This window comes from Macrotis lagotis, chromosome X (assembly GCF_037893015.1).
Source record: "Macrotis lagotis isolate mMagLag1 chromosome X, bilby.v1.9.chrom.fasta, whole genome shotgun sequence".
NCBI classification, from domain to species: Eukaryota; Metazoa; Chordata; class Mammalia; order Peramelemorphia; family Peramelidae; genus Macrotis; species Macrotis lagotis.
In genome coordinates, this window is record NC_133666.1 from 29,442,912 (window position 1) to 29,468,965 (window position 26,054).

The 26,054-nt window shown below is 38.8% G+C and overlaps 1 protein-coding gene across 1 annotated transcript in view; it reads right to left on the reverse strand.

Moving 5' to 3' along the window:
- GPC3 (glypican 3) overlaps positions 1 to 26,054 on the reverse strand; it is an 821,180-nt gene that overhangs the window by 758,811 nt on the left and 36,315 nt on the right. Inside the window, exon 2 of the mRNA XM_074201733.1 lies at positions 17,781 to 17,942. Within this exon, the coding sequence (XP_074057834.1) occupies positions 17,781 to 17,942 (162 nt within the window). The remainder of the gene's footprint in view (positions 1 to 17,780; positions 17,943 to 26,054) is intronic.

Genomic DNA, 26,054 nt, shown 5'->3' on the forward strand with positions numbered 1-26,054 from the left:
TAGAATATTCCTGACCTTACCTTGCAAGCTGCCCCAACCAGCCACCTTTCTTTCCTGTCAATTCATGTCTCTCTAAATTTGAGCTAATTTTAGCAAAAAGTAATCTTTTAGAAACTAGGAGGGATGGGAATTCAGGGAAGCCTGGAGGGATTTGCATGAACTGATGCTGAGTGAGATGAGCAGAACCAGGAGAATACTGTACACCCTAACAGCAACATGGGAGTGATGTTCAACCTTGATGGACTTGCTCATTCCATCAGTGCAACAATCAGGCACAATTTGGGGCTGTCTGCAATGGAGAATACCATCTGTGTCCAGATAAAGAGCCGTGGAGTTTGAACAAAGTTCAAGGAATATTCCCTTTAATTTAGAAAAAAACTGATTATCTTATTGTCTGAACTTGCTATCTCTTGTACTTTATTTTTCTTCCTTAAGGATATGATTTCTCTCTCATCACATTCAATTTGGATCAATGTATACCATGAAAACAATGGAAAGACTGACAAATTGCTTTCTTTAGGGGGTGGGGGGAGGAAAGCAAGATTAGGGGGAAAATTGTAAAACTCAAAATAAATAAAATCTTTAAAATGAAAATAAATATATATATACATAAAAGAAAAAGGCAATCTCAATTAATGAAATGTGAATTATAGATTATTTTAAAGAAATATAGCTTTATCACTATAAACAACTAGAGGGATTTAAACCCATTGGTTAAAATGTTTCCAAGTGGAGGCCTTGCTAGGTTTGTCTTAATAAGCAAATAATCCACTGGGAATTAGAAGCATTATTTGCATATGCTTAATTAACGAGTTTTCTAAAGCATTTGAAGACAACTTGTTTTCTCAAGTAAATTAAACATGTCTCCTGCAATCTTAAATCTGCTAGTAATTTGGTCAGTCGACCCCCTCTTCATAATAATTCAATAGGAAACTTCAGCCTAAGTCAAAATAACACAAAATTCAGTGTAGTAACTAATACTGGAATCAGAGAACTCACTGGTGGACATTAAACAAAATATTTACTTCTTGGGTTTGTCTTTGCTATTTCATCATTTTTTCTGTGCTATAGATTTAGTCTTACAGGCATAGTGTGAATCACAACGTAAGAGTTGGAAATGAAAGAATCAGTATTAGGTCATTTGAAATTCCTTAAAGAAGTTGTTGTATGCAAAAATGAGGAAAATCATTCATGGCATCACAAAAATGCTCTCTATTATTTCTTGTATTCTGCACATACTTGGATATGCATGATAAAGGCTATTTAAGAATTTGAGAATACATCACCGTCAGGTCTAAAGAACTTCTACAAGCATGAAATTAACTGTGAGAGGAGGACACTATATTCTCTTTCCTCATTCGTCCTCTGGTCCCAGCCACCAGTCCTGTTTCTAACTACTCTTGGACTACAACCGGGAGGGGAGCAATGAGAGGCAGTGTGGTGTGGTAAAGACAATTACCTATGTGAATCATTTCCTAATTAACCGGAGCAAACTTATTTCAGTCACAAATGTTTTTAAAACCTTTCTACCCTAAGTAGACAGAAAGAACCAGAGTTCCATTCCATTCGTAACTGCTTTAGATCGCATCACTGTCCAACTCAGCAAGTTTCTCAAGAGCCAAATGCTATTTAAATCATTTTCATAATTCTGAAATGCCTGTAAGACAAGTCCAGGGTCTAATTATGCCACTTAAATTTGTTGAAGATGTTTGGGGGGGGGGGGGTGTTTTTTTTAACTTCAATAATGAAGAAGCCCAAGGGTTTTAAAACCCTAATAATCTAATAAACTTTGCTAAGTGAGCATTGTAACAGATACGCCTGGATGGGATTTGTAAATGCCAGACAATTTCCCCTGATCTTTATCAGTGAAAAGAAGTCTAAAGCTTTGGCAGGAAGAAATTAAACTCGGCGCAAAATAATACCATCTGGCCAAATGGCATTGGTCAGACCAGCAATCCCAGTAGATGTCAAACTGCAGAGGATTGAAATGAACTCTTCAAGCAGCATGTGTGTATGTGTTATCTTTTATGAGGTGTTAGGAAATGCTGCTGTACTAGTATATCATGATAAGACTTCCTCTACTAAGCCTCCTACTAGGGAATCACTGATATAATAAAACAGATGCTAGATTCGAAACCAGAAGACCTGGGTTCAAATCTCAACTCAACCCACTAGTTGTGTTACCAAAAAATCATTTGACCTCTCAGGAGCTTAAGATCTAAAAAAGGAGAGAATGAGATGAGATGATCACTTAGGTCCATTCCAACTCTCAAGTTAAATGATCCACTTGTATATACAGAGCCATGTTAGCCACTGGGACTAAACAGATACCTAAAAATGGGTATAAGGAACAATATGACATCGAATTTAGGCCGGATTCAACCGAGTACTGTTTGAGACTTCATCTACAGAGGCTGGATGAGCAGGAGATACATTCTGTGAGGAAGAAAATGGTGGCAAGCAACATTCTCAAGCTATCCTGCAGGTTACCAATGTTGAAGTTCCATCATACTATTAGGTTCACTTAGGAAGAAGTCTCATCATCCAGTTAGAAAGGTCTTAGAAACAGGAAACACTTTTCCCCAGTTGGAGGGAAACACACTGTAGAAATAGGATAAAATCTCACCAATTGGGAGGTAAGACCTATTAAAATGGGTAAAAATTCCAACTTGCAATTTTGTTCAAAATGTATTTATTACTTTCAGCCTCATGTGGTACCAAGGAAAACTTTTCCTTAGAGTAAGGAAAAGAAGGACTTGAAATTAGCATAATGTATAATCCAAATGCATTGTTTTCAAGTTTAGAGAACAGCTTTTTTCCTTAAGGAGGTTCATCACCCCCTGCAAAGATTTCATTCTTAAGCTATCTTATTGCCCACATCCTACTCAACAATTGTGTGGTAGAACACTATTGTTCACCTGTTCTACTGGAACATTCTTCTTTCTTCAGTCATGTGACTTTGGACAAGTTGTGCTGGATGGCTGACCTGTAGTTCTCTCCTTTGTAAAATAATGGAATTGGTTCACAGAGGGTTCCAAGATCCCTTTCCATCTTTTCTACCACTCCTCTGTGTCCTTTTTCAGGCTTCTCTTCCTTTTCATTGGCATTCAGTCATGACTTTTTCCACTGGTACCCTGATCCTTTTGCTCTCTCCTTCACAGTTTAACCATTCTTTTGATTTCAACTGTCTACCTCCTCTAAGCTTATTATTTTTAAATCTACATCTCTAGACTTGTATACTTTTTCCATATTTCCAACTAAATATCAGCTATCAGCAGGTCACTTTTTTTATTCTTAACTGTTTTCCAAAAGTTCTGATCCTTCAGATTATCCCTAATGAACAGATACCGAAATTAAGGCTTGAAGAACCTTTAAAGTGACATTGGTTAGGTGGAAAGCGGAAAGGTTGTATAGCAAATGATGGGGCCTATATGAAAACAAATCATGATCATAAAATAACTATGACCAGTAATTATTTCAGGCTGGAAAGACGATATGGACCAAGAGTGGGAAGACACAAGCTATGCTGGGAGGACAATCAATACATCAGTTTGGCTGCAGTTCAGATAAGAGAATAAAGTAAAGCTAGAAGAGTACGTTGTGATTACACTGTAGAAGGTCTTGAAAGCTAGGCTAAGGGCAACAGGAACTAAAGTTTGTGAGAAGGTGAACAATACTATGAAAACTGTTATTGGAAGATTAATCTAACAGAATGAACAAAATCTGTTGGAAGAAGAAATGGGAAGAGTCTAGAGGTAGGGAGAGCATCTAGGAGGTTACTTCAATAATCCCAATTCCAGACCGACAATGGACATTGGATCTGAGCTAAGGGAGTTTTAATGAATCAGTGATCTCATCAGTATGAGCATGTCCAATTCCATTCCCTGACCCCTACTCTGCTAAAGAATATAGAAAATGGGCTCCTGTATGATTCTTTTCCATATTTTCTTTTGAACTTTCCTTAAAAGATTCAACCAAAATTCCAAAGGCTATCCTTTGAGTCTTTTTGTACAAACCTACCACTTGGATAGTTTATCCAGCGTCGTTCATTCTTGTCACATGACTAGTCTATCTCCTTTTCAAGTTCCAGGCATGATAAGAGAAAAATCAACAAGACTTCAGGACTAACCAGATGTGGGGAATAAGGGAGAAATAGTTTCGGCTCAGAGAATATCAGCCTTAAGAAACAATCCGGTTTTATTTTCTTATCTGGGTTTTTTCCCCTCAGTAAGTAAAGGGGGGGGGGGTACTGGTACATGATTTTTGGATGAAAATTTCAAAATAAAGAGCATTTAATTATTTTTTAAACCCTTAGAGTAGGGACTGAAGTTCTGATTTCATTGGTATCGGGAAGTTAAGAGAAAAGTAAACTCCCTCTAACAGTACAGATCAGCACTCTCTGCAATTTTAAGTCAGCCCAGTGAGGTTAAGAGATTTACCTAGGGTCAGACAGACAGGATGTGTCAGCGCCAGGAACTGAACCCAGGTCTTCCTGACTCTCCATCCACCAAGTCATGCGACCTCTCATTAGCCCCAGAAAAAAAAAAAAATCAATGAAACAAAAAGGTCTTATTTCTGTATTACCATTCCTATTTTGGATAGAGAAAAGATTCCTTTTACTATACTGGTAGGAGAATTCAGGTCTCTAAGACATATGGATCATTACCCTAATACCAAGCAGAACAACTCCATGAGATAAACAGAGGAGGAAAAACATATGGTTTTTTTAAGTACACAAATTCCAAGCAGGGAAGAGTAATGCAAAATCACTCAAAACGAAATTGGTATTTTCCTTTTTTGAGTGCAGGGACAATGACTATTTCCTTTACTTAGAGCCAGTGGATGCTTATGCCGATGATGATGTCAGGATTGAAAAGTTACAGTTGGTATGAGTAAAGGTTATTAGACCATCTGCTGTACCATTAGAAGGGATCTTTGAGATCTTGTTCAATTCCCTCTTTTAAGAATGAGCAAACAGAGGCCCTGAATGTTTCTCTGAACCATTTTTCCATCTTCTAGCTAACTCTAAAGGTAATTTTCTTCAGGCTATTTTTAATCAACACAGGGTCTGCCTTCTTGCCCAACTGGCACAGAGAAAAATTTTTTCTGGAATTCTACATTGCATTAAAGCTATATGGCTTTGACATAAGCCAAAGTTATAAGTTTGCAAGTTAAATGACTCTGACCATCCCACATGCTTTTTTTTAAGAAAAGAAACTCTAAATAAAGAATCCCATTTTTTTAAATTGGTAACTAAAGATATTTTCCTGAGTCAGGAAGCCATCAAAGTGAACTAATTAAACTCACCATCTTCTGGACTCTGATGAGAAATTCACTCTTATAATGGGATTACTAGAGCTTTACTGTACAGTTGAGTGGTTTGATTAATAATTTACATTTTTGAGGATATGTAACTTTACCTCATGTTCATGGTATGTGTTCCCAAATTTCTTCTATTTAGCTTAATGTTGTTACATTTAGCTGTAATAAATGAGTTAAGTTCTGATTAAAAGTCAATGTAATTATTCCCTCCTGTGGATTATTTCCCAAGAATGGCTATGTCAGAGTAACACCAGTTTGTGTCTTGCACCTTAACAAGGCTCAGGTCTAGTGAGACCCATGCAGAGAAACACAAAATACAAGACGGTTAACAGGTCATGGGGGGGGGGGGGGACGGGAATAGACCAGGAGAGGTGGAGAGGAAGATAGAGAATATAACTTGGAGCCTTACTTTAAAAACTTGCATATGATAAAAATCTAAATTAATAAATGATTTAATCTCAAAAACATGCTCCTCAACATTGAAGTCATTATTTAGTTATATATTAACTGTGAAAGGGGGTGGGGAGACAAAAGGATTTTGCTTGATTAAAGTGCCTGAAGTTATTTCAACCATAATTGCCTGGAAGAGTTATTCATTGCTTATGTACTAACCTTGGCCAGATTTATTAAGAGGTTATAGTGGTGGAAGGGCTAACTCAGAGGGTAAAAAATTGTTTAAAAACTGAGAAAGTTAGACAGGAAAACAAAGGGAGAAGAGAAAGAAAGGCAAATTTCTTCACTTCAATCTTGCCCTCCACAGATAGAGTTGAATACAACCTTTCAACACAAACCCTATCAGTTAGCTGGAGGCTCAGGGGGTGGCTTTCTGCCAAGACTCTAGGGGTTAGCCACCTGGGCTTCTAAGCATTACTTTTCCCCCTAAGAGCCCACAACAAGCTAGTTGGGGACCTAGGAAATTTTAGGAAGTTCATTTGACAGGATGGAACTTCTCTTTTTTTGCAACTGTCACAGTCTATAAACTCGCCTACCAGTCAATGCACAGGTATCTAGATGTGACAAAAGTAGACAATGTCCCTGTTTTTCAATCTTGTTGGGGTCACTAGACCCAACATTGGAAAAGCTGTAAGCCATAGCAGAATCTATTAGAAAACTGACTCCACATTCCAACCAAAATGGCTGCCAAAATTATGAAAACTCAGAAGACAACACTGATAGGGCATAAAGTAGTTTTATGTCTAGATATTGTGGAGAACAGAAATATTTAACCTGATAAAACTCTGCCCTCTATAAGGGGTGCCTGAGGAGATTTGAGAGGGTCAGCCTTGGGTGTCTGCTCTGCTTGAAGCTCACTCAGTGAGCTTTAAGGCCATTTGTAAGAAATGAATCTGAAAGTCTCTGGGAAGGGTAATATTCTCTAACCCTTCATCCTCAGGCTTTATTTTTTTTGGGGGGGGGGAGTTGCAAGACAGTGGGGTTAGGTGACTTTCCCAAGGTCACACAGCTAGATAATTATTAAGTATCTGAGCTGGATTTGAACTTAGGTCCTCCTAACTCTAGGGCCAGTGCTCTATCCACTGCACTACCCCCATCCTTAGTCTTGAGATCTAGAATAGAGCAATATTCAAGATCTTCTATCTTCCCCTCCAAACAAAATTTACAAGAGATTTTTCAGAGAAACACCAAGAAGATCCTTCCAGATGTGCTATATATCATGTTCTTCTATCTTCTTGGCTCAAACATAACTTCATGCAAATCATTAAAGATGGATCAAGATTTTCTCAGATGGGCCATCAATCAAGATCTTTTATCCCCTAGTCCAAATATAGCTCCATAGAGACCAACAGCAAAGGACCCTAGAGCCTCTACAAAAGCCTGTTTCTCTAGCTCTTCCATGACCAGACCAAACTATGGCTCCATGGAGACCAATCAAGGAAAACTTGAGATTCCTTAGAGCAATCAGTTACTATAGCTCTTTTATCTCCTGCCCTAAGTATGGCTCCATAGAAACCTTCAGAGAAGGCCTGAGACATCCTGAAAAGGCCAATTACTCTAACTTACATCTCTTAATCCAATGTAGCTCCATGGAGAACATGAGGGGAAACCCAAGACCTCCTGGGTCTTTCATCTATAGGTCTTCCATCTCCTCTCCCAACCATGTTTACATAAATACTATCAGGGAAGACCTGAGGCCCTCTGGGATAGGGAGTTTTCCTTTATTCTCCATCTACTTGCCCAACCATAGTTCCATCAGAGAAACATAAGACCACCTGGAATGGTTCTTCCATATGATGGCCTATCCACAACTCCATGGAAACCAACAGGGTAATTTCAAAAGTTCCTAGGATGGTCAGCTATTATTGCTCTTCTATCTCCTGCTCCAACCACAGCTCCATGGAGACCATCATAGAAGGCCCAATACCTCCTAGAATAGGCATTTGTCTATCTCTTCCTTCTCCTGCCCCAACCATGGCTCTATGAAGAACATCAAGGTAGGCCCCCATAGGATGTGCATTTGGTCTAATTCAAGCATCACTTCGCTCAATTACAACTTCATGGGGACTACTAAGGAAGACCCAAGACCTCCTGGGATCAGTATTTACTCTTAACTCTTATTTCCTACCCTAGCCATAGACTCAAGAAAACCATAATGGAAGGTCTGAGACCTTCTGAAATGGACAATTTCTCTAACTCTTCCATTTCCTGGCTCAGCCACAGACTCATAGAAGAAACCTTCAGGAAAGGTATGAGGCCATCAAGGATAGGCCATTGATATTGCTCTGACCCATTTTCTCTTACAAGAGCCCCAGATAAATCAGAGATATTTGGGAAAGGTTGAGGTCCTCTAAAAGTTCATTGGGTGTAATCTATCTAATCTAACTCTATCACCTCTGTCCCTTCCACTCCCCAAATGGACAGCATAACATTGAAGCTGAGACATACTACATTAGACAACATGTTGCAGTCCAGCACCCCTTTCCCTTCTTTTTAGATGCTCTACAGGTTCGCCCCCCCCCCCCAGAAGGCCTCATATTTTGTAACTGGTTTCTTCTTTCCAGCTCCTTTGTTGACTGGGCACATTCCACTACAACATCATGCACTCACACAAACATTTCAATTGAATTTAAATAAAATAACTTTGCCCAAATTCTTCCATTAACTGAATGTCAATTTACCCTCCTTGTCACCATGCCATCCCTGGGTGTCTCCCAATCCACTGATTCACCAATCTTTATTATCCAGTTTTGTACTGGACCCACCAATATTCTCTAGTTCTCTTCCCTCTACCCAGCTTAGCTCTATTACTCTTCTAGCCCGTTCTAGCTCAGTGGTCTAGGACCTCAGCATTCCCAGTCCCCTCACACTCTAAACAAAACACTCTCCAGAGGATTCCTTTTACAATCTCACGTTTTAACTAAAACCTGATTTCCCTTTGAGAAACCTCACAAGTGCTCTTCAAGGAGTAGTATACTATATCATATATGAGACTTACAGTTGAAAATTAACTCTGAGATCATTCTAGTCCTCATTTCACAGATGAGGAAATTGAGACCCCGAGAGGGTCTCCCCAGATCACTCAGGTAGTAAGAGACAGAGGCTAAGAATAGAAGCCAGATTGAGAGTTCTCTCCACCAAACTACTTTGGCTTTCTTCTAAGATGGAAGGCCTGCCTGGAAATCCTCCCTTCTAACCATAACATTCCATTTTGCCCTTTGTACAAAAAAATGGCATTATATATGAAGACAGGAAGTCTGTTCAAATTCCGATTTTACCATTTACTATATTACCTAGGATAAATCTCTTTTCTGTTCTAGGACCCAGTATCCTCTTCTGCAAAATGAGAGGGCTAGACTAAACAATCTCCAAATCTCTAACTCTGTATTGATTCTATAATTAAATAATTAAACCTAAATTTTGCCCTCATCATTACCTCTACCTCCTGAATTTCTCCCTATTCTCCCGGCCTACAATGTCTGTGTATTCAGTCTTGATCCATCAGTTGCCACTGTATAATTTGGCTGTTAACCACCCTAAAATACCTCAATCTTCTGTCATTCCCGATATACTAATCCTCAACCTTAGGAAACCCCCACCACTCACTCCTGCTCCTGGGCATAGCTAGAGAAAGTCAAGGATTTAATCCCTTATCAAGTTTAAACTATAAAACTATCAGCTGAGCCCTGAGGCAATCGTATTTAACACCTATTGATCCCCTATCTAATTATCCACAATCATAGAAGATGACCTTGCATCTATTTTAACTGATATCAAGGCCAGCCAGTGTGAGCTCTCTCAGTTCTCATCTTCTACACCTCAAAACTTCAGGGGTTTCACAGATTCTCTCTTTCTTCTTATCTCTGTAGAAAACATTCCTACTTTTTGCCAGCACTAAGTATTCCCTTTAATCCATTTTCCTCTTTCTACAATCATTTCTATCTGGCTCATTTTCAACTTTCCTCACTGATTTCATCATCTGCTTACAAACATGCTTAAGTATTCTCCATTATATACATTTTTTAAATTTGCCTTGATATATATCAAACTCGGGTGGGGGGTGGCTGCAGAAGTGGAAGGGGAGAGGTTGGCAAGGTTAGCCAACCTAAACCTGATGCTTCTATTTCCTTCCCACTTACTTCATCCATTGCAAATCTAACTTTGGTCCCTATGATACTACCAAAACTGCTCTCCAAGGGTCACAAATCACCCATTGTCCAAGCAACAATCTTTTCCTTAGTCTTTAAGTCCCTTTCAACTTGTCCATAGAATTCATCACTTCAGATTCTCCTCCTCTTCTCTTGATACTCTCTCCTCCAGTTTCAGAGGTAGTATACTTTCCTAGTATTCTACCTACATCTTAAATCAGTCCTTTCCCACCTCCTTCATTGGATGGTACAAAGTACATTTGACTCAGAATTCAGAAACCTGAGAGCTGGACTGGATAGCCTCAGAGTTCTTTTTTTAACCCTAAATCTATCATCCTTTTAGTCCTGATTTCTTTCTGTGAGGATTCCTGGAAACTCTTTCTCTGTATATTTTTCCCCTTGGCAACCTATAACTTTCTCTTTTTTTAAGTTTTTTTTTGCAAGGCAAATGGGGCTAAGTAGCTTGCCCAAGGCCACACAGCTAGGTAATTATTAAGTGTCTGAGACCGGAACCTATAACTTTCAATATTAACTCTATACAAATGAATCTCCAATCTTCTCTGGGGATTTCTGGTCACCAGGCTTGTATTTCTCAAGCTTTATTTTGATGGTCCATTCAGATCTCAAATATTCTCTTTACTTCCCTATTTCTGTAACTCATCCTGAGGAATTGGTAGTCATATAGGGATGTGAAAGGTGAAGAAGAGGGAAAAGGCAAACCTGTCCACTTCTACCTCTGTATCTCTCAAAAGTCTCCCCAAGGGAGCAGCTAGATGGTGCAGTGAATAGAGCACCAGCCCTGAAGTCAGGAGGGCATGAGTTCAAATCCGGTCTCCAAAACTTAATAATTACCTAGCTATGTGACCTTGGGCAAGTCATTTAACAACATTGCCTGAAATAAAAAAAAAAAATTTAAAAAGTCTCCCCAAGCCTCTATTCCCACAGCCAGCCCTCTAATACAAGACCTCATTACCTGGATTCTCACAATAACCTCACATTGAATCCCACCACCTCCAACCCATTCTTCCCACCTCTCCCCAGATTAATGTTCCTTCTGTGTGTCCATGCTGGCTGACAAGTAAGATATAAACTCCTCATCTCCACATTCAAATGACCTCAACAATCTTAAGCCAAGCTAATTTTTCTCATTCTATTCCCTTCTCCATCACTGGTTCATTTCCAGCTCAGAGGAGGAATATAAAATTTAGGAAGCAGTTAGGTGGTTCAGTGGCTAGAATGCTGGACCTGGAGTCAGGAAGATCTGAGTTCAAATTCAGCTTCAGATACATACTAGCTGTATGACCCTGGGCAAGTTACCAACTTTCTACTGAAGGAAATGGAAAATCACTCCAGTAGCTTTGCCAAGAAATCCCATGGACAATAGAATCCATAGGGTCACAAAGAATTGGACATGAGTGAACAACAAGCACAAAACTCCCTTCTGTGTACTCTGTGTTCCAACCAAACTAAACATCTCACTTTCAGCTGCCTTCAACTCCCTTCTCCCACCATATTCTCCTTCTGATTTGTAATTACCATCATTCCTTAGGCCTGAAATTCCGTCTCCCATATCTCTATCCTTTAAGATGGATAGAATTTCAAAGACTTGTTAAAATTTCTCTACAAAACTGATTCTCAGTACACCTAAGTCAGAAATGATTTTTTTTCTCTCAGAACTTGTAAGGCATGCTGACTGTATTCTTCTACATACTGAGCATGTTCTGTTTCTGTATAGTCATTTGGGGTTGTGTTGTAGTTCATCAGCCCCCCACCCACCCATGGCCCCTCCCCATTCTGGTGAAAGGATGGAGGACACAATGTCTTCCTTTATCTACCATACCTTAGAGAATTCACAGTTATACTCCAAAAAGGTTTAGAGACCCAAGAACCCTCTCCAATTTGTAAACTATTTGTCAATGTAGTTTTTTGTGTCTTTGTTTGGTTGGGTTTTGGTTTTTGCAAGGCAATGGGGTTAAGTGAATTGTCCAAGGTCCACCCAGGGTCAATATGTTTTCTCTTCTCCATTTTATTCAACTGTCTCAACTAGGAGAGAGGCAAAACTGGGATTATCACCATTTTACAGAAAAAACAAAACCTGAAGTTCAGAAATCAGAAGTCAAATGCCCCAAATCACACAGCTAGTAGGTAGAACTCCAAGTCAAAGAGCTCTGCCAGCAAATCCAGTATTCATTACACTATCTCATGCTGAGAAATATTTCAAGTACAGAAAGAAGTCAGTGCAACTGTGGAAGAGAGACCTAAAACTATGGAAAGGCACAGCCATCCCAAGGAGATACATATATCCCTGCTGGAGCATCTGCAATGAAACATATACCAAGAGTTGCTTATTCCTTACAAGCACTAACAAGTGACTATTAGCCGTGATTAACAGTGGCCAATGGAGTCTAGGAAGAGATTCTTCAGGGACTGCACTATGCAACACTACTAGTCATGGAAGCCAATTCAGAAGACAGTTCACTTGGCAGTAGGGCTTCCAGACCCTTTATCTTCATATGTGAGTTTTGGTACTTATTGCCTTTGATAGCAAAAGTTCTGGTCAATGCTCTTGTGACCCCTGGAAGAATGGGACTCTGGGGAACTCCACTATTCTTGTCTGGCCTGAGGCAGAAAGGTCATGAGCTAGAGAACCAGGGGAGGACCAGATCTCAAGAAACACCAGTGATTCTAAGACTAGCCCCAGGCTCTACTGAGCAGGATCTCTGAGAATTCTTATTGAGGAGCACCCCTCCACTTTAACAAGAAACAGAGCTCAACAACAAGGATCTGGCAACTAGAAAAATCACACTGCAAAGTAGCCTTGAAAAGAGACTCTGGTCTCAATGAGACCTGAAGCTTCAGATCAAATGTCAGACTCAAGAAACCCAACTCCAAGGTTCTACTCTGGATGGCAATCTGTTCCAGGACAAATTACACCAGTGACACAAGTTTCCAATAACAAAGGTTACAACTTACCCCACAGTCTTAAGAACCCACCTCAACCAAGGTCAACTGCCCTGAGCCAAATGACCTACGCAGAAATGATGACCCTAGGCAGTCACACAGAATGAAGGGCAGTCAATCAAGCAGAACCAACATTGCCAGGACACATTTAATCAAAACATGAAATGACAGCATTGATGGCTGCCAAATCCCAGATGCAAGCAGAGGCCAATGCTAGGGCTTAAGCATCAGGGTGCCTTGGAAGCCATGATAGAGCAGCTATTCAGAAGAAACCTGCCTGGCTCACCCTCAACCAAAGAGGAAAATGGTTTCTTTTATAAATTACAGAATCCTCACAGGCTTTACAAGGGGAAAAAGGAGAAATAAAATGAAGAAAGAACGGCACTAGGGTATGAGGAAAAAGGGAAAAAGCAAAGTAAATCTTTCTACTTTCATAGAGGTTTTCTCAAGAAGAATTAATTAAGCAGAAAGAGAGAAGCATTGGGTTGCCCCTATATTGCTAAGCACATCTAAGTAAATGAAATTGAGCCAATGAGGCAAACAATGAAAATAAACAACTTTATTTTACTGCACCAATCATTAAGAAAACACTATTAGGAAGAGAAGACTCCTGCAACTGTAGCCAAGCACCCTAGGTTCAATTTATAAGGGCAAAAGACCTCTTAAAAACTGAAATACAAGAGCTGAAAAGTTTCCTCTATGAGTAATTCCCAGCAGTTTTATGTGAGTGTGGACCTAGGCTCTAATACCACCACTGATGCTATACCTACTACCTATGTTACTTTGAATAAGTCACTAAATCTTCTAGAGTTTCTGTTTCCTCAACTTTAAAATAAGGAGACCAGACTGTAGCTATTATCAGCCTCTAAAGTCCCTTCCAGCTGCAGATGCAGGAGCCTCTACTGGCCATCTGTCCAGAAAACAGGAAATAATCATTTACTGCTAGCCATTACTTAAAAACATATCATGACTCCAAGATAAGGCAAATATGCTCCACCTTGATATGGTAGCAGAGAGAAATACCAAAGAGCAGCATTATATCATTCAGAGGAATGGGTGGAAGTGGCAAATTGGGGAAATTATTGCAATGATCAGGTGGCATTGTAGATAGAGCCTCAGGACGCTTCCCATCTGGGGAGTGGGGGAGTGGGAGGGGGCTGAGTTTACATCAGACTTCAGACACAATGTCTATGTGATTCTGGGCAAGTCACTTCACCGCATTTGCCTTGGTTTCCTCATCTGTAAAATGATCTGGAGAAGGAAATGACAAACCATTCTGCTATCTTTGCCAATAAAAAACCCAAATTGGGTCACGTAGAGGCAGATGCAACTCAATTACGATTATGACAACATTTCAATGATCTAGGCTCAAAGCCCTGTTTGAGGAAGAAATTAGGAATTTGGGGCAAGGATTATCTTCAATGTGATGGTTGGAAGTCAGCAACTTCTTTATGCTCTTAGAGGTCTGAAGAATGAGTGTTCAGCATAAAGTATAAGTAAAGGGAAAATGAAGGAAGCAAGTGATTGCTGTCTTATACTCTTACACTCAGTATTTGAAAATTAATTAATAATAGCAACTAACATTTATATAGATATAGATATAGATATAGATAGCAAGAGAGCCTGTGCTATATGTCAGACACTGTGCAAAGTACTTTTACAAATATTGTCTCATCTGATCCTCACATCAACCCTGGGAGAGTGCTGTTATCCCTATTTTATATTTGAGGAAACTGAGGCAGGTAGGAATAAAGTGCCTTGCCCAGTATCTGAGGCTGAATTTGAACTCATGTTCATTTGACTCCAGGACTATCCTTCTGTGCACTCTGGTGCCACCCAGCTGCTATAATTGCACACTATCCTAGAATATTCATTAGTTGTTCAATCACTTAGTGTACATCCAACAAGCAGAGTCACCAAACACAAAAATATTGAGAAAAAGAAATTCATGCCCTGAATGCGTAAACTGACATGGCCAAAGTCACATAATTAAGTAAATGACAAAGTTGTGATTCCCACAAACTTTGATTTTATCTATTTGAAAACTATATGAAACACCGTGACGACTCTCCAAAGAAAAGCAGCGATCTAAGAGAAGATTTGAAGGACCATGCGTTTTGCAATGAACCAACTATGAATAAAATAATTCATCTAAGAGCTACTTCTGAAGCAAAAGAGAATTTGCCTCAACTCATCCTTCCCCTTCAAATCTATCCTATATTCCCATCATTTCCAATCACTCTGCTTCTTTGGTCAGATCAGTCAACGAACTAATCCAGGACCTGCCTGAATACTTACACTTCAATGGATACACAATCTCATTAACCTAGGTGGACTCCAATGGGATAGAATGCAGCCCAGCTATGATTTTGCATCTTGTGTGATTTTCCATTTCTCCTCTATATCTTCCACAGATTTACCCAATTCAATTCAACAAGCACCAGTTTTACTAAGGACCTTCTTCTAAGTCTTTTATGAACTGGTTACCAGTAAAGAATGGGGGATTATCTAGATTTCTGCATTCATGGTAATCTTGGACCTTTCAACATGTATATTAAGTGAGGCAAATAAGGAAATAAATTCATGTGTGGCAGTAGGTTCTGAGGTAAAAAAGGTTCCGTACTCAGTCCCTCTGTGGGGCACCCACTTTCATCAGCCATGCTCAGGCAATGATCCATTCATTCAAAACACACTTATTACTTACTATTTGCCAGGCATCGTGCTAGGTACTGGGGACCCAAACAAAAACAAATAGCCCCTGCTTTCAAGAAGCTTACATTCTCCTACAACTTATACAGATATTTGTACATATAGCACCCAAACAAAATAAATATCAGGTAGTTTAGTGAGGGAGGGCACCATCTGTTTGGGGGGCTTAGAAAAGAAAGGCTTCACAGGGATGGCAGCGTTTGAGTTAGGTTTTGAAGGAAACAAGGGAGTATAAGAGACAGAGATGAAGACAGAATACATTCTAGGCAAGGCCAGTGCAAGGATATAGAGATGGGAAATGGAGTGAGGACAAACTGGGTAGACTCTAGTTAGATGAGAAGAAAAGTAAGGGATAATGAAGCTGGTAAAATAGACTGGAGCCATTCTTAGTTCTATCTTAGTTCTAGAAGAACCAAGTTAAGATTGTAATGTAGCAAGTAAGGGAGTAACATGGTCACGTATGCACTGTAAGTAACTGAGGAGAGGATGGACAGAATAGGGGAGAGACCAGTAACAATGCAGGTGTCAGGAGGGTGAAGCCTGACCCTGAGTAGGGATCATGGGCACAGTGACAAAGGACTATACAGAAGAAATGGGATGGAGATAGAAATGATAACATCTGGCAACTCTATTAAGAACAGAGACTTGCAAGAGGACAAGTTCCAAAAAAGAGAGAGTGGGGTCCAACAAGTCATTTTTTCCTCACTTTCTAAATGAGAATATTCTAGCTATATTTTTTTTTAAAAAACTATCCAAAAACCATCTCAAAAAGCAATCCAGCATTATTCTCAAAGGGCAATAAAACTGTGCATACCATTGATCCAGCAATACAACTACTGGGTCTGTACCCTGAAGAGATCATGAAAAGGGGTCAAAATTCCACAAGGACAAAAACAGTAGCTCTTTTTGTAGTGTCAAGGAATTGGAAATTAAGGGGGTGCCCATCAGTTGGGGAATGGTACACTATTGTACTATAAGAAATCATGAGGGATGGGATTTCAGAAAAGCCTATAAAGACTTACACGATTCTGAGTGAAGTGAGCAGAACCACATGGGGTGATGATCAACTATGACAAACTTGTTCATTTCAGCAGCACAATAATCAAAGACAATTGTAAAAGACTTGTGCTAGAAAATACCATTCATAGACAGAGAACAAACTGAGGAGTTTAAATACAGACCAAAGCTTATTATTTTCAATTTTTTTAAGTTATCTCATGTATTAGGTCATTTTTTTCTAATGTTTTCTTTCCTCCATTTGGATTTGTTTCCTCTCTCACAATATGATCAATATGGATCCATGTTTAGCATGCTTATAAATGTAGAGTCTATATCAGATTGCTTTCTGTCAGGAGGGAGGGAAGAGAAAAAAAAAACCTCAAAACTTTGCAAAAAAAAATTGGTAAAACGTACCATTTCATGTAGTTGGAAAAACAAAATATTTTTTTTAAAAATCTCCAGGAAACAATACAATCTTCATTACAGACTGAAATTTGAGTTTCAAGTTACTTTTCTGACTTAATTGCACATTGAAGTGAGCAATTTCTAGTTTGCAAATTCCCTCTCCCAGTTTAGATAAGCAATTTGATTGTTTAAAGTCTTGAAGAATTGTCTGGAACACAGAGAGATTAAGTGATTTGCCCAGAGTCACACAGCTAGGGTCTCAGGAAGAACTAGAGCTCAAGTCTATCATGGCTCCAAGGTTGACTCAGTAGCCACTCTATCATGCTGACAGGCACTGTGTATGACAAGATGGGAGAAAGTACAATTCACACAACAAATAAAAAACCCTCCTCACTCTCTTTGCCATTCAGTTAACCCTCCTGAGATCAGCAAATAGTTCCAAAACAGAGTCCCCCCCAAAATATATACATATATATATATATATATATATATATATATATATATTGCAACTTCAAAAAAGAGTCCATCAAGAGCAGTAGTTTTGCCAACATCCAACTTTTCTGCAATTCAGACGAATCTTGACTGATAAATATGTTTAAGCTATGATATGAACTTTCATAAAAGATCTTAACACCAGAGGCTAATGCAGATAAAGGTGCTGTTGCCTGTTCTGTCCTTATACTTTGCCAATGGGCTCACAGACACACACACACACACACACACACACACACACTTAAATGGCCATAAAATGAAGTCATCTAGCTGCCCAGCCCAACAACTCACCTTGGAAAACTGCAGCATTCTGAATAATCACAAACTTGAGCTCCACACTTGCAGACTGAAGAAGTTGCTCCATGTTCAAGAGAGCCAGCATTTGATATTTCTCTTCCATCTTTCGTGAACAACATGTCGGACCCTTGGAAACACATACTTGCAAATCTGAACCTGAAAGAAATAAGTTTTCAGTGGGGTTCAGTAACCAGCAGGCCACACAAGAAAAGCCAAATGGCACTACCCACTGATGCCAGCTGCTCCAGGATAGTTTCTGGATCACATCAGTGGTGATAACTTACCCACTAGACTTGACAGATACTTTGTTATATACTTCTCTTATATACTTATCATGAAATATTGTCTACTGTTTTATGATTCTGTATTATTTTCTCCATTAGTGGAGGGTCCTCTTATTATTGTAGAAAGTTTTGTAGTGTAGTGGATGGCGCACTGGGCCTGAAGTCAGGAAGAAGTGAGTTCAAATCCAGATTCAGATACTTACTGACATGTAACTGTAAACAAGTCACTTAAGCTTCAGTCTGTCTCAGGTTTCTTCATTTTCTAATAGAGTTAATACTAGTACCTATTCTTCAGTTGTGTTGAGAGGATAAAATGAGATAACATAAAAAATATAAAGAAATGAGATACTATTTGTAAAGTTCTAAGCATACATAGTGCCTAGACCATCAAAAGATCTTACTATATTGGTTCGTTCCTCCCATCCTTATCTAAACTTCATACCTCCCCCAAAGCCCAACATATTGTTTGCAGACAGAAGCTGCCTAATAAATATTTCTTCAAATGTCAAATTCATTAGCATCTATTTCCTAGTCCTTGATGTTTCTTATTTATCTTTATTAATCATTCATTTTAAGTAGTTAACATTAAACTAATTACCTTTTACAAGCAGTATTTAAACTCATATTACTAATATTAAAGTACATTAAGAAATAGTAGTATCTTAATTTGCCTGAGTTAAAAGATGAAGTTTCATCCTTAGATCTCATAATTTTACTGGCTAAATGTTGAACTCAAAAAACCTCCAATTTGTGGTTTTGTTGCTCCTTTTCTATGGTTCACATTGCCTGACACAGGACTAGGAACAAGGGGATGCTCTAGAAATCCTTGTTGATTTCTGCCCCTTAAAGAACCAACAAACTGGATGATTTCCCTCTCTATCTGACAGGCACAAGTGTATCTACAGCTCTACTCTTAAGTTTACCAATTAGAAAGAAGGTTGAGGCTGTCAAGGATGAAATACTGGAAAACCTCAATAATTATATATTTTATATATATATATATATATATATATATATATATATATATATATAATTATATACCCAGATAGCTTCCTTTGCTGCTATATAACACCCTCAGACCAGTGGCAAAAAACACAACGAAACAAACCAATATCAGTGATTTTGTCCCTTTTGCCTAGAGACTCCCAAAAGGTCTTGGGATGAAAGGACTGAAGAGGTGAAAGGGGCCTTAGACACTATCTAAGCCAAGTAGAAAAAGGCAAGGGGGATATTGTGTCTCTATACTCCCTGGAGTCAGGGAGGACCCAAGTACAAATTGTCCTCACTCACCATGTGTCCTTAGAAAGCCACGTCATCTTTGAGTCTCAATTTCCTCAACTGTAAAATGAAAGGACTGAATCAAATGGGGCCTTAAAGGCCCCTTGCAGGTCTGAATTATGATTTGTATCATTCTATTGCTGAGTTATCAAGTTTATTTTATAGATGGAGACACTGAAGCTTAGGAATGTTTAGTAATACTCTCTCAGTTTCAATTTCTTCATTTGTAAAATGAGGTTAATAACATCTCAGATATACATCACACAATAAAATATGAGCTATTATTATTATTACAACTTTTATTTGAGCTGTCATGAGGCTCAAAGTATATAGTGTATAAAGTATATATATATATATATATATATATATATATATATATATATATATATAAAGCAAAATAGCAACTTTAAACCACTATTTAACCATTATTATAGTTATTATCATTATTTTTCCCCAAGGACATCAAGGTGGTAAATAGTAGAGCTCAGTCCTTCTGAATCCAACTCTGGCATCTTTTCCATTTCACTTCAATAACTTTAGAAGATGCCCTGAAATCACTGAACACTCCGATACTACTTTCTATACCTTTCTTCATTTTCAGGTCACTGAAAATATGTGTGCAAAATTATGACTTCAAGGCTCTGAAAAATCTTTAGTCAGCAAATTCAAATTCAATTATGGTCATTGCATCCTATTTAAGACAAGAAAGACACAAACACTTTAGAAAGAGCTATTCTTAGACCCTCACTCCCCAAAAACATCCTTTTACCAAAGCCTCCCATCTCTATGCACAGAGGCAATATATTAGAATGAAAAGAGTCCTTGATTTGGTTCCAGAAAACTTGGACCACACAGATAAGTGAATTATGAGTGACAAGTAAACTAGACATTGTAATATAAAGAAGTAAATTTGATCTATAAAGAAGTGAATTTGATTTCAAATCTCTATCACTGATAGGGTAGCTAGCGACAGTGCAGCGGATAGAGTGCTGAGCTGGGACTAAGGGAGACATGAGTTCAAATGTGACCTCAGACAGTGACTAGCTATGTGACCTGTAGACAAGTCACTTAATCTTGTTTATCTTAGTTTCCTCATCTTTAAAATGAGCTGGAAAAGGGAATGGAAAAACCATTAAATATCTTTGCTAAGAAACCTCAGATAGGGTCAAGAAGAGTTGGACATGATTGAAACAACTGAACAACATCATTGAGGACAAATTCAATAGGATTCACACTAGACCATGACTATAGAAGGGTTTCTCTTATTTAAGAAGGAATAGAATAGATAACAGTGGTAGGATGCATTAGCATGCATATTAAAAAGATGGACTCATGAGAAAATTCAGGAACCACTGGTAGAAAACTTGATGGAAAAAGCTAAATAAGCCTCAATGGAGACTAAAATAAAAGCAATGTTGTCATAGAAATATACTATGGTCTATCTAAGTAGACAGAATCTATACATAAGAAGTTGAAGAAACAGATCGTAAGTCTGGAATAGAAACATTATGTAAAAGTAATGGAAAATACCAATTGTCAAAATAATTGGTGCAATTCTTTAGGAGAGCAGCTAATAATTTTTTGGCTTGCCTTATAAATTCCACCTTCTAAGAGACTGAAAGAATAACAATGGTTTTCTAGACATGATTAACATCAACAAGGAAAAACCAATTACTGAAGTAGAAATTATGGGAATCATGAGGGGTAGGGGAAGGGAACAGGACTGACCACTTTATTTTATAATTTATAAGAAAATGTAAGCCCCTTAAGAGCAAGAACTATTTCATTTGTGTCTTTACATCCCCAGCAGTGTCTTTTATAGAATAGGTGTTTTAAAATAATCTGAAGTTTGAAAGATGGAAGGAAGAACAAACAACAGTACCCTCAACAGATATACGGGAGCCATATTCTAGACAGGAATAAAATCCTACTCCCTGGAACAGTATGTAAAGGTGCATGAAAGGAACACCAAGTACTGGATAGGGTAGCCATGTCTTCAACTGAGTTTCTGTAAGTACAAAAAAGAGAGAAAGAGTTAAAATGAAAAGAACAAGTAAATAGAGTGAGAAATCTGGAGAGCATAATGAAATAGGAAGACAGACAAGAATGCAGACCAGGGTCATTTCAGCCAAGATGGCAGAGAAAAGTTAGGCACTGTGCTAAGGTCTCCTGGCTTTCCTGCAGAACTAATATGAATCAAGCCTCTTTACAGAATTTCGATCAACAAAACCCAGAAAAGAAGCTAGGAGAAGAATATCTGCCAACAAGGTCTGCCTCAGGAGAACACAGGTGAGCTGGGGAGAGAGAGCAGAGAGCATGCACAGGAGTGACAGGGTGAGGCCCAAGGACATAAGAACAGCCACATAGGCTTTGGCTATGTGAGTAGCAGAAGAGGGAACTCCCAACAGGTTGGGACAGAGAGTTCCAGTACAGCAGGTGGGAGAGTTGCAGAGTGTGGCTGGAAATCAATCCATTCAGCCTGGCTGGTCTGAAGGATGTTCAGTTTTGCTGGGTAGTTAATTCTCAGTTGCATTCCAAGCTCTTTTGCCTTCCAGAATATTATATTCCAAGCCCTACGAGCCCTTAATGTAGTTGCTTCTAAGTCCTGTGTGAACCTGACTGCAGCTCCTGCTTGTAATATTTTCTCTTTGACTTGGGAGTTCTGGAACATGGCAATAATATTCCTGGGGGTTGCGGTTTTTTTGGATCTCCTTCTGGGGGAGATTAGTGGATTCTCTCAATTTCTATTGTGTCCTCTGCTTCTAGGATATCTGGGCAATTTTGCTGTAGGTATTCTTTAAAAATTAGGTCCAGGCTCTTTTCCTGATCATGACTTTCAGGTATCTCAACACTTCTTACATTATCTTTCCTGAATCTGTTTTCCAGATCAATTGTTTTTTGAATGAGATGTTTCACATTTTATTCTAATTTTTCATTCTGTGGTGTTGAAGTATTGTGTCTTGACTTCGTAAAGTCAGCAGCTTCCTTTAGCTCCATTCTAGATCTGAAAGATTTGTTTTCCTCAGAGAGCTTTCTTATCTCTTTTTCCATCTGGCCAATACTACTTTTTAAAGCATTCTTCTCCTCAATAACTTTTTGAACTGTTTTATCCATTTGACGTATGCTGGTTTTTAACATGTTATTTTCTTCAGCATTTTTTGGATCTCCTTGACTAAGATGCTGACTTCTTTTTCATGTTTTTCCTGCATCTCTCTCATTTCTTTTCCCAATTTTTCTTCTAGCTTCCTTACTTGATTTTCAAAATCTTTTTTGAGCTGTCATAGCCTGAGCCCAATTTCCGTTTTTCTTGCAGTCTTTAGATGTAGGAGCTTGTACTTCTCATCTTCAGATTGAGTATATTGATCCTTCTTGGGATCATAGACAATGTATTTCTCAATGTTGCTCCTCTATTTTCAGTTTACTCATTTCTACAGCCTGTGTCTGGTTTTTGGGGTGCTTTCTGAGCTTTTGAGTATAATTGGAACACTGCCCCATAAGGATCTCAGTATGTGAAGCTCTGACTGCCCTCCTGGTCTGTGAATGACCATAAGCGCACCCCTCTGCCATGGGGTTGCGGGGGGGGGGGGGGGCCTGGACTGTAATCTGGATCTGAATGTGGTCAGAGCCTCAGAGTCCAGGTACGGAGGACAAACCTCAAAAGTCTCCCCTACTTTCAGTGGGCTGAGTACTCAGGGCTCAGTTGCCTGGAGGCTCCTACTTGCCAGCTCCATGCCTACTTCCATTTCCTAGATCTGGGCTGCTGCTATGCTGACCCTGCTGACTGCTGCAACCACCCTGAGGGCCTGGATTTCACACACTTGTTCTGACAGAGGGCCCCTGGCTGATCCTCCAAGTTGTGCCCGGTCCTCCTCAGGGTGTAAGTCAGAAAACTGCCCCACTGCCGTGAGTCATGGCTCCCAGGCGTCCTAGGGCTGCCTCCAAGAGGCTGAACTTTCTTCACTCTGGCAGGCCACCAATCTAACCCCATGGAGCGGAGTCTTTCCACAATTTGCCAGGTTACCTTGGTCTAGAGAATTGCCTTACTGGATCTTTCTTTGGGTTCTGTCTCTTAAAAATTTAGTTAGAATCATAATCTTAAGATTTTTGAAATATTATGGAGAAAACACCTAGGAGAAGCTCTTCTCCTGTTGCCATTTTGGCTCCGCCCACAAAGGCCTCTTTCCAAACTGAGATGCCATAGTCCAATTCCAGTCTCCTGCTACTTCTTACTATGTTATCACTGCCAAATCAATCACTCTGGACTTCACTTTCTCCTTCCACAAAAAGGGGACAACTTATCTAATATTATGGAAAATACATTAAAGGGAGGACATGACTTCTTCAGGATTAATGAAATAAAGGGATACTCCTTCCTGAAAACTGGTGTTTGGGGATACTTTTTAATGACTTTGTGAAATTATGTTTGCTAGGCAATATTGCGCAGCTCATGTGATACTTGCTCTGCCAAGGGCATTAAAACAGCCCCTATGTAAGTATAAACAATTGTTTCAGTTATCTTTGCTCTAAATGAATTTTGACAGGTTTTACTTTTTAAAGTCAGAAAGCAAATTCCTCCTGCTTTGGCTCAGATTACAACAGTCCTCAATCAGGAATACTGACTCAAAGGACTATCCTATTTATTCAGCTACACTGGAGGAAGCTGCTGCCAAGAAAAGGAGAGGGGCTATCTTCTATACCAGCTTCTAGCTTATTTTAAATGTGCTCTAAACACAAAAGCTTTATGATTCTCTACAGGGAAAGAAAACCATAGCCAGTTCTAGTTCACTAGGCTCTTACTACATAAACTTACAAAGTTTAATGATATTCCAAGAAGAGATCCTGAAGAAAGGAAATGGAGTTTACTGAGCAAAAAAGTAAAAAAGGCCAAAGTTGGCATCAGAAGACTAGAATATGAAAGTTGCCTCTGTCACAAAATAGTGTGGTAGGCATATGAATAAGTCACTTCTGTTGGCTGAGATGATCTCAGAAATCCTTTCAGGTCATAAGTCTATGATTCTAACTAGATTTAAAATATGGTTGATTGGGTGCATGTGTGCATTGTGCATACACATACATATACATACACACATACATATATATTATATAAATATATATACATAGATACAGACATGAATATACACACAATTTTATATCAGTTCCTAACAAATACTTATATATCTTGCAATCCATTTGGCAAATACACTAAGCTGTGTAGCATGATGTACACCAGGTAAGATTCCCACAAGGGTGAAAGTGACACACAAAAAAGTAAGGAACTTTCTCAAGGTCATATAGAGAGCAAACAGCATACCTGAAAAATAAAGGGCAGCTTCTTGAATCCTAGTCTATTCTTACCACTTTGCCTTGCAACTGTGTTACTTAGTGAGCAGCCAAATAAGTGATCGTTTAACTGTCCCTGCCAGTTTAAGAAAAAATGTTGAAACAATTTTTAAAAGGAATAAAATCCCAAAACATAACGTTATAAATACAATGTTTAGTGAAAGTACAACTTAATTAAGGTTAGCTTCTATTATATCCTAATAGGGGACAAAAACTATCTACCCTCCTCAGCGTCTTTGGTTTAAAAATTACTCAAAAAAACCCACAAAAAAACAGGAAGATTTTATCGGGATTGCTAAAAGTGGCTTATAATCTAAGAAAATGCCCAGAAACTGATAAGAGTTGAAGATTCTTCAAACAGGAAGGGAAGAAATCTTCTAAAGAAAGGAAAATAAATTTAAGGATGCATATTTGAAGAGGATCAAGGAACAAGACGAAAACTTGGAAAAAAGATAAAAAGGAAATACACAGCCTGATGAATCAATCGTAAAAATACAAGATTGTTACCATACACTTGCTTCTTTTTCCTAGAAGTAAAGATAGATAGAAAAGCCTATGAAATAAGCAAAAGCATCATAAAAGGAACTATATTACAATTAGGGATACCATAAAAAGTAAGAAGTAGAGCAAGATTACAGAAATGTACAGATAAAAAGCAAGTGCTCCAAATAAAAAGTAGATAAGCTAAAGCAAGAAGGAAACTATAACCCACAATTCAGCTAAGTAAACAATTAATAAATTTCAAAGATATGAAAGGAACTGGACTTGACACTGATGATCCAAAGATGAAAAGGGACCCATTCATTGGCCCTGTCCTTAAGGAGTTTACATCCTACTAAGAAGCAATAGGATAAATTTATAAATGAGGATGCTAATTCAATGGGGAGAGACTAGAGGCATTACCAGTATGATCAGGGGTGAAACAAGGATGCCCATTATCATCACTACTATTCAATATTATATTAGAAACATTAACTTCACCAATAAGAGAAGAAAAAGAAATTGAAGGAGTTAGAATTGGGATGGAAGAGACAAAACTCTCACTCAAGAATTTCCAGGGACTCAATGAAAACAAAGTGCAAAAGGAGGTGGCTTAGCCCTACCAGATCTAAAATTATGCTATAAAGCATCAGTCATCAAAACTGTCTGGTACTGGCTAAGAAATAGAGTAGTAGGGGCGGCTAGGTGGCGCAGTGGATAAAGCACCGGCCCTGGAGTCAGTAGTACCTGGGTTCAAATCCAGTCTCAGACACTTAATAATTACCTAGCTGTGTGGCCTTGGGCAAGCCACTTAACCCCATTGCCTTGCAAAAAAAAAAACCTAAAAAGAAATAGAGTAGTGGACCAGAGGAATAGACTAGGTGCA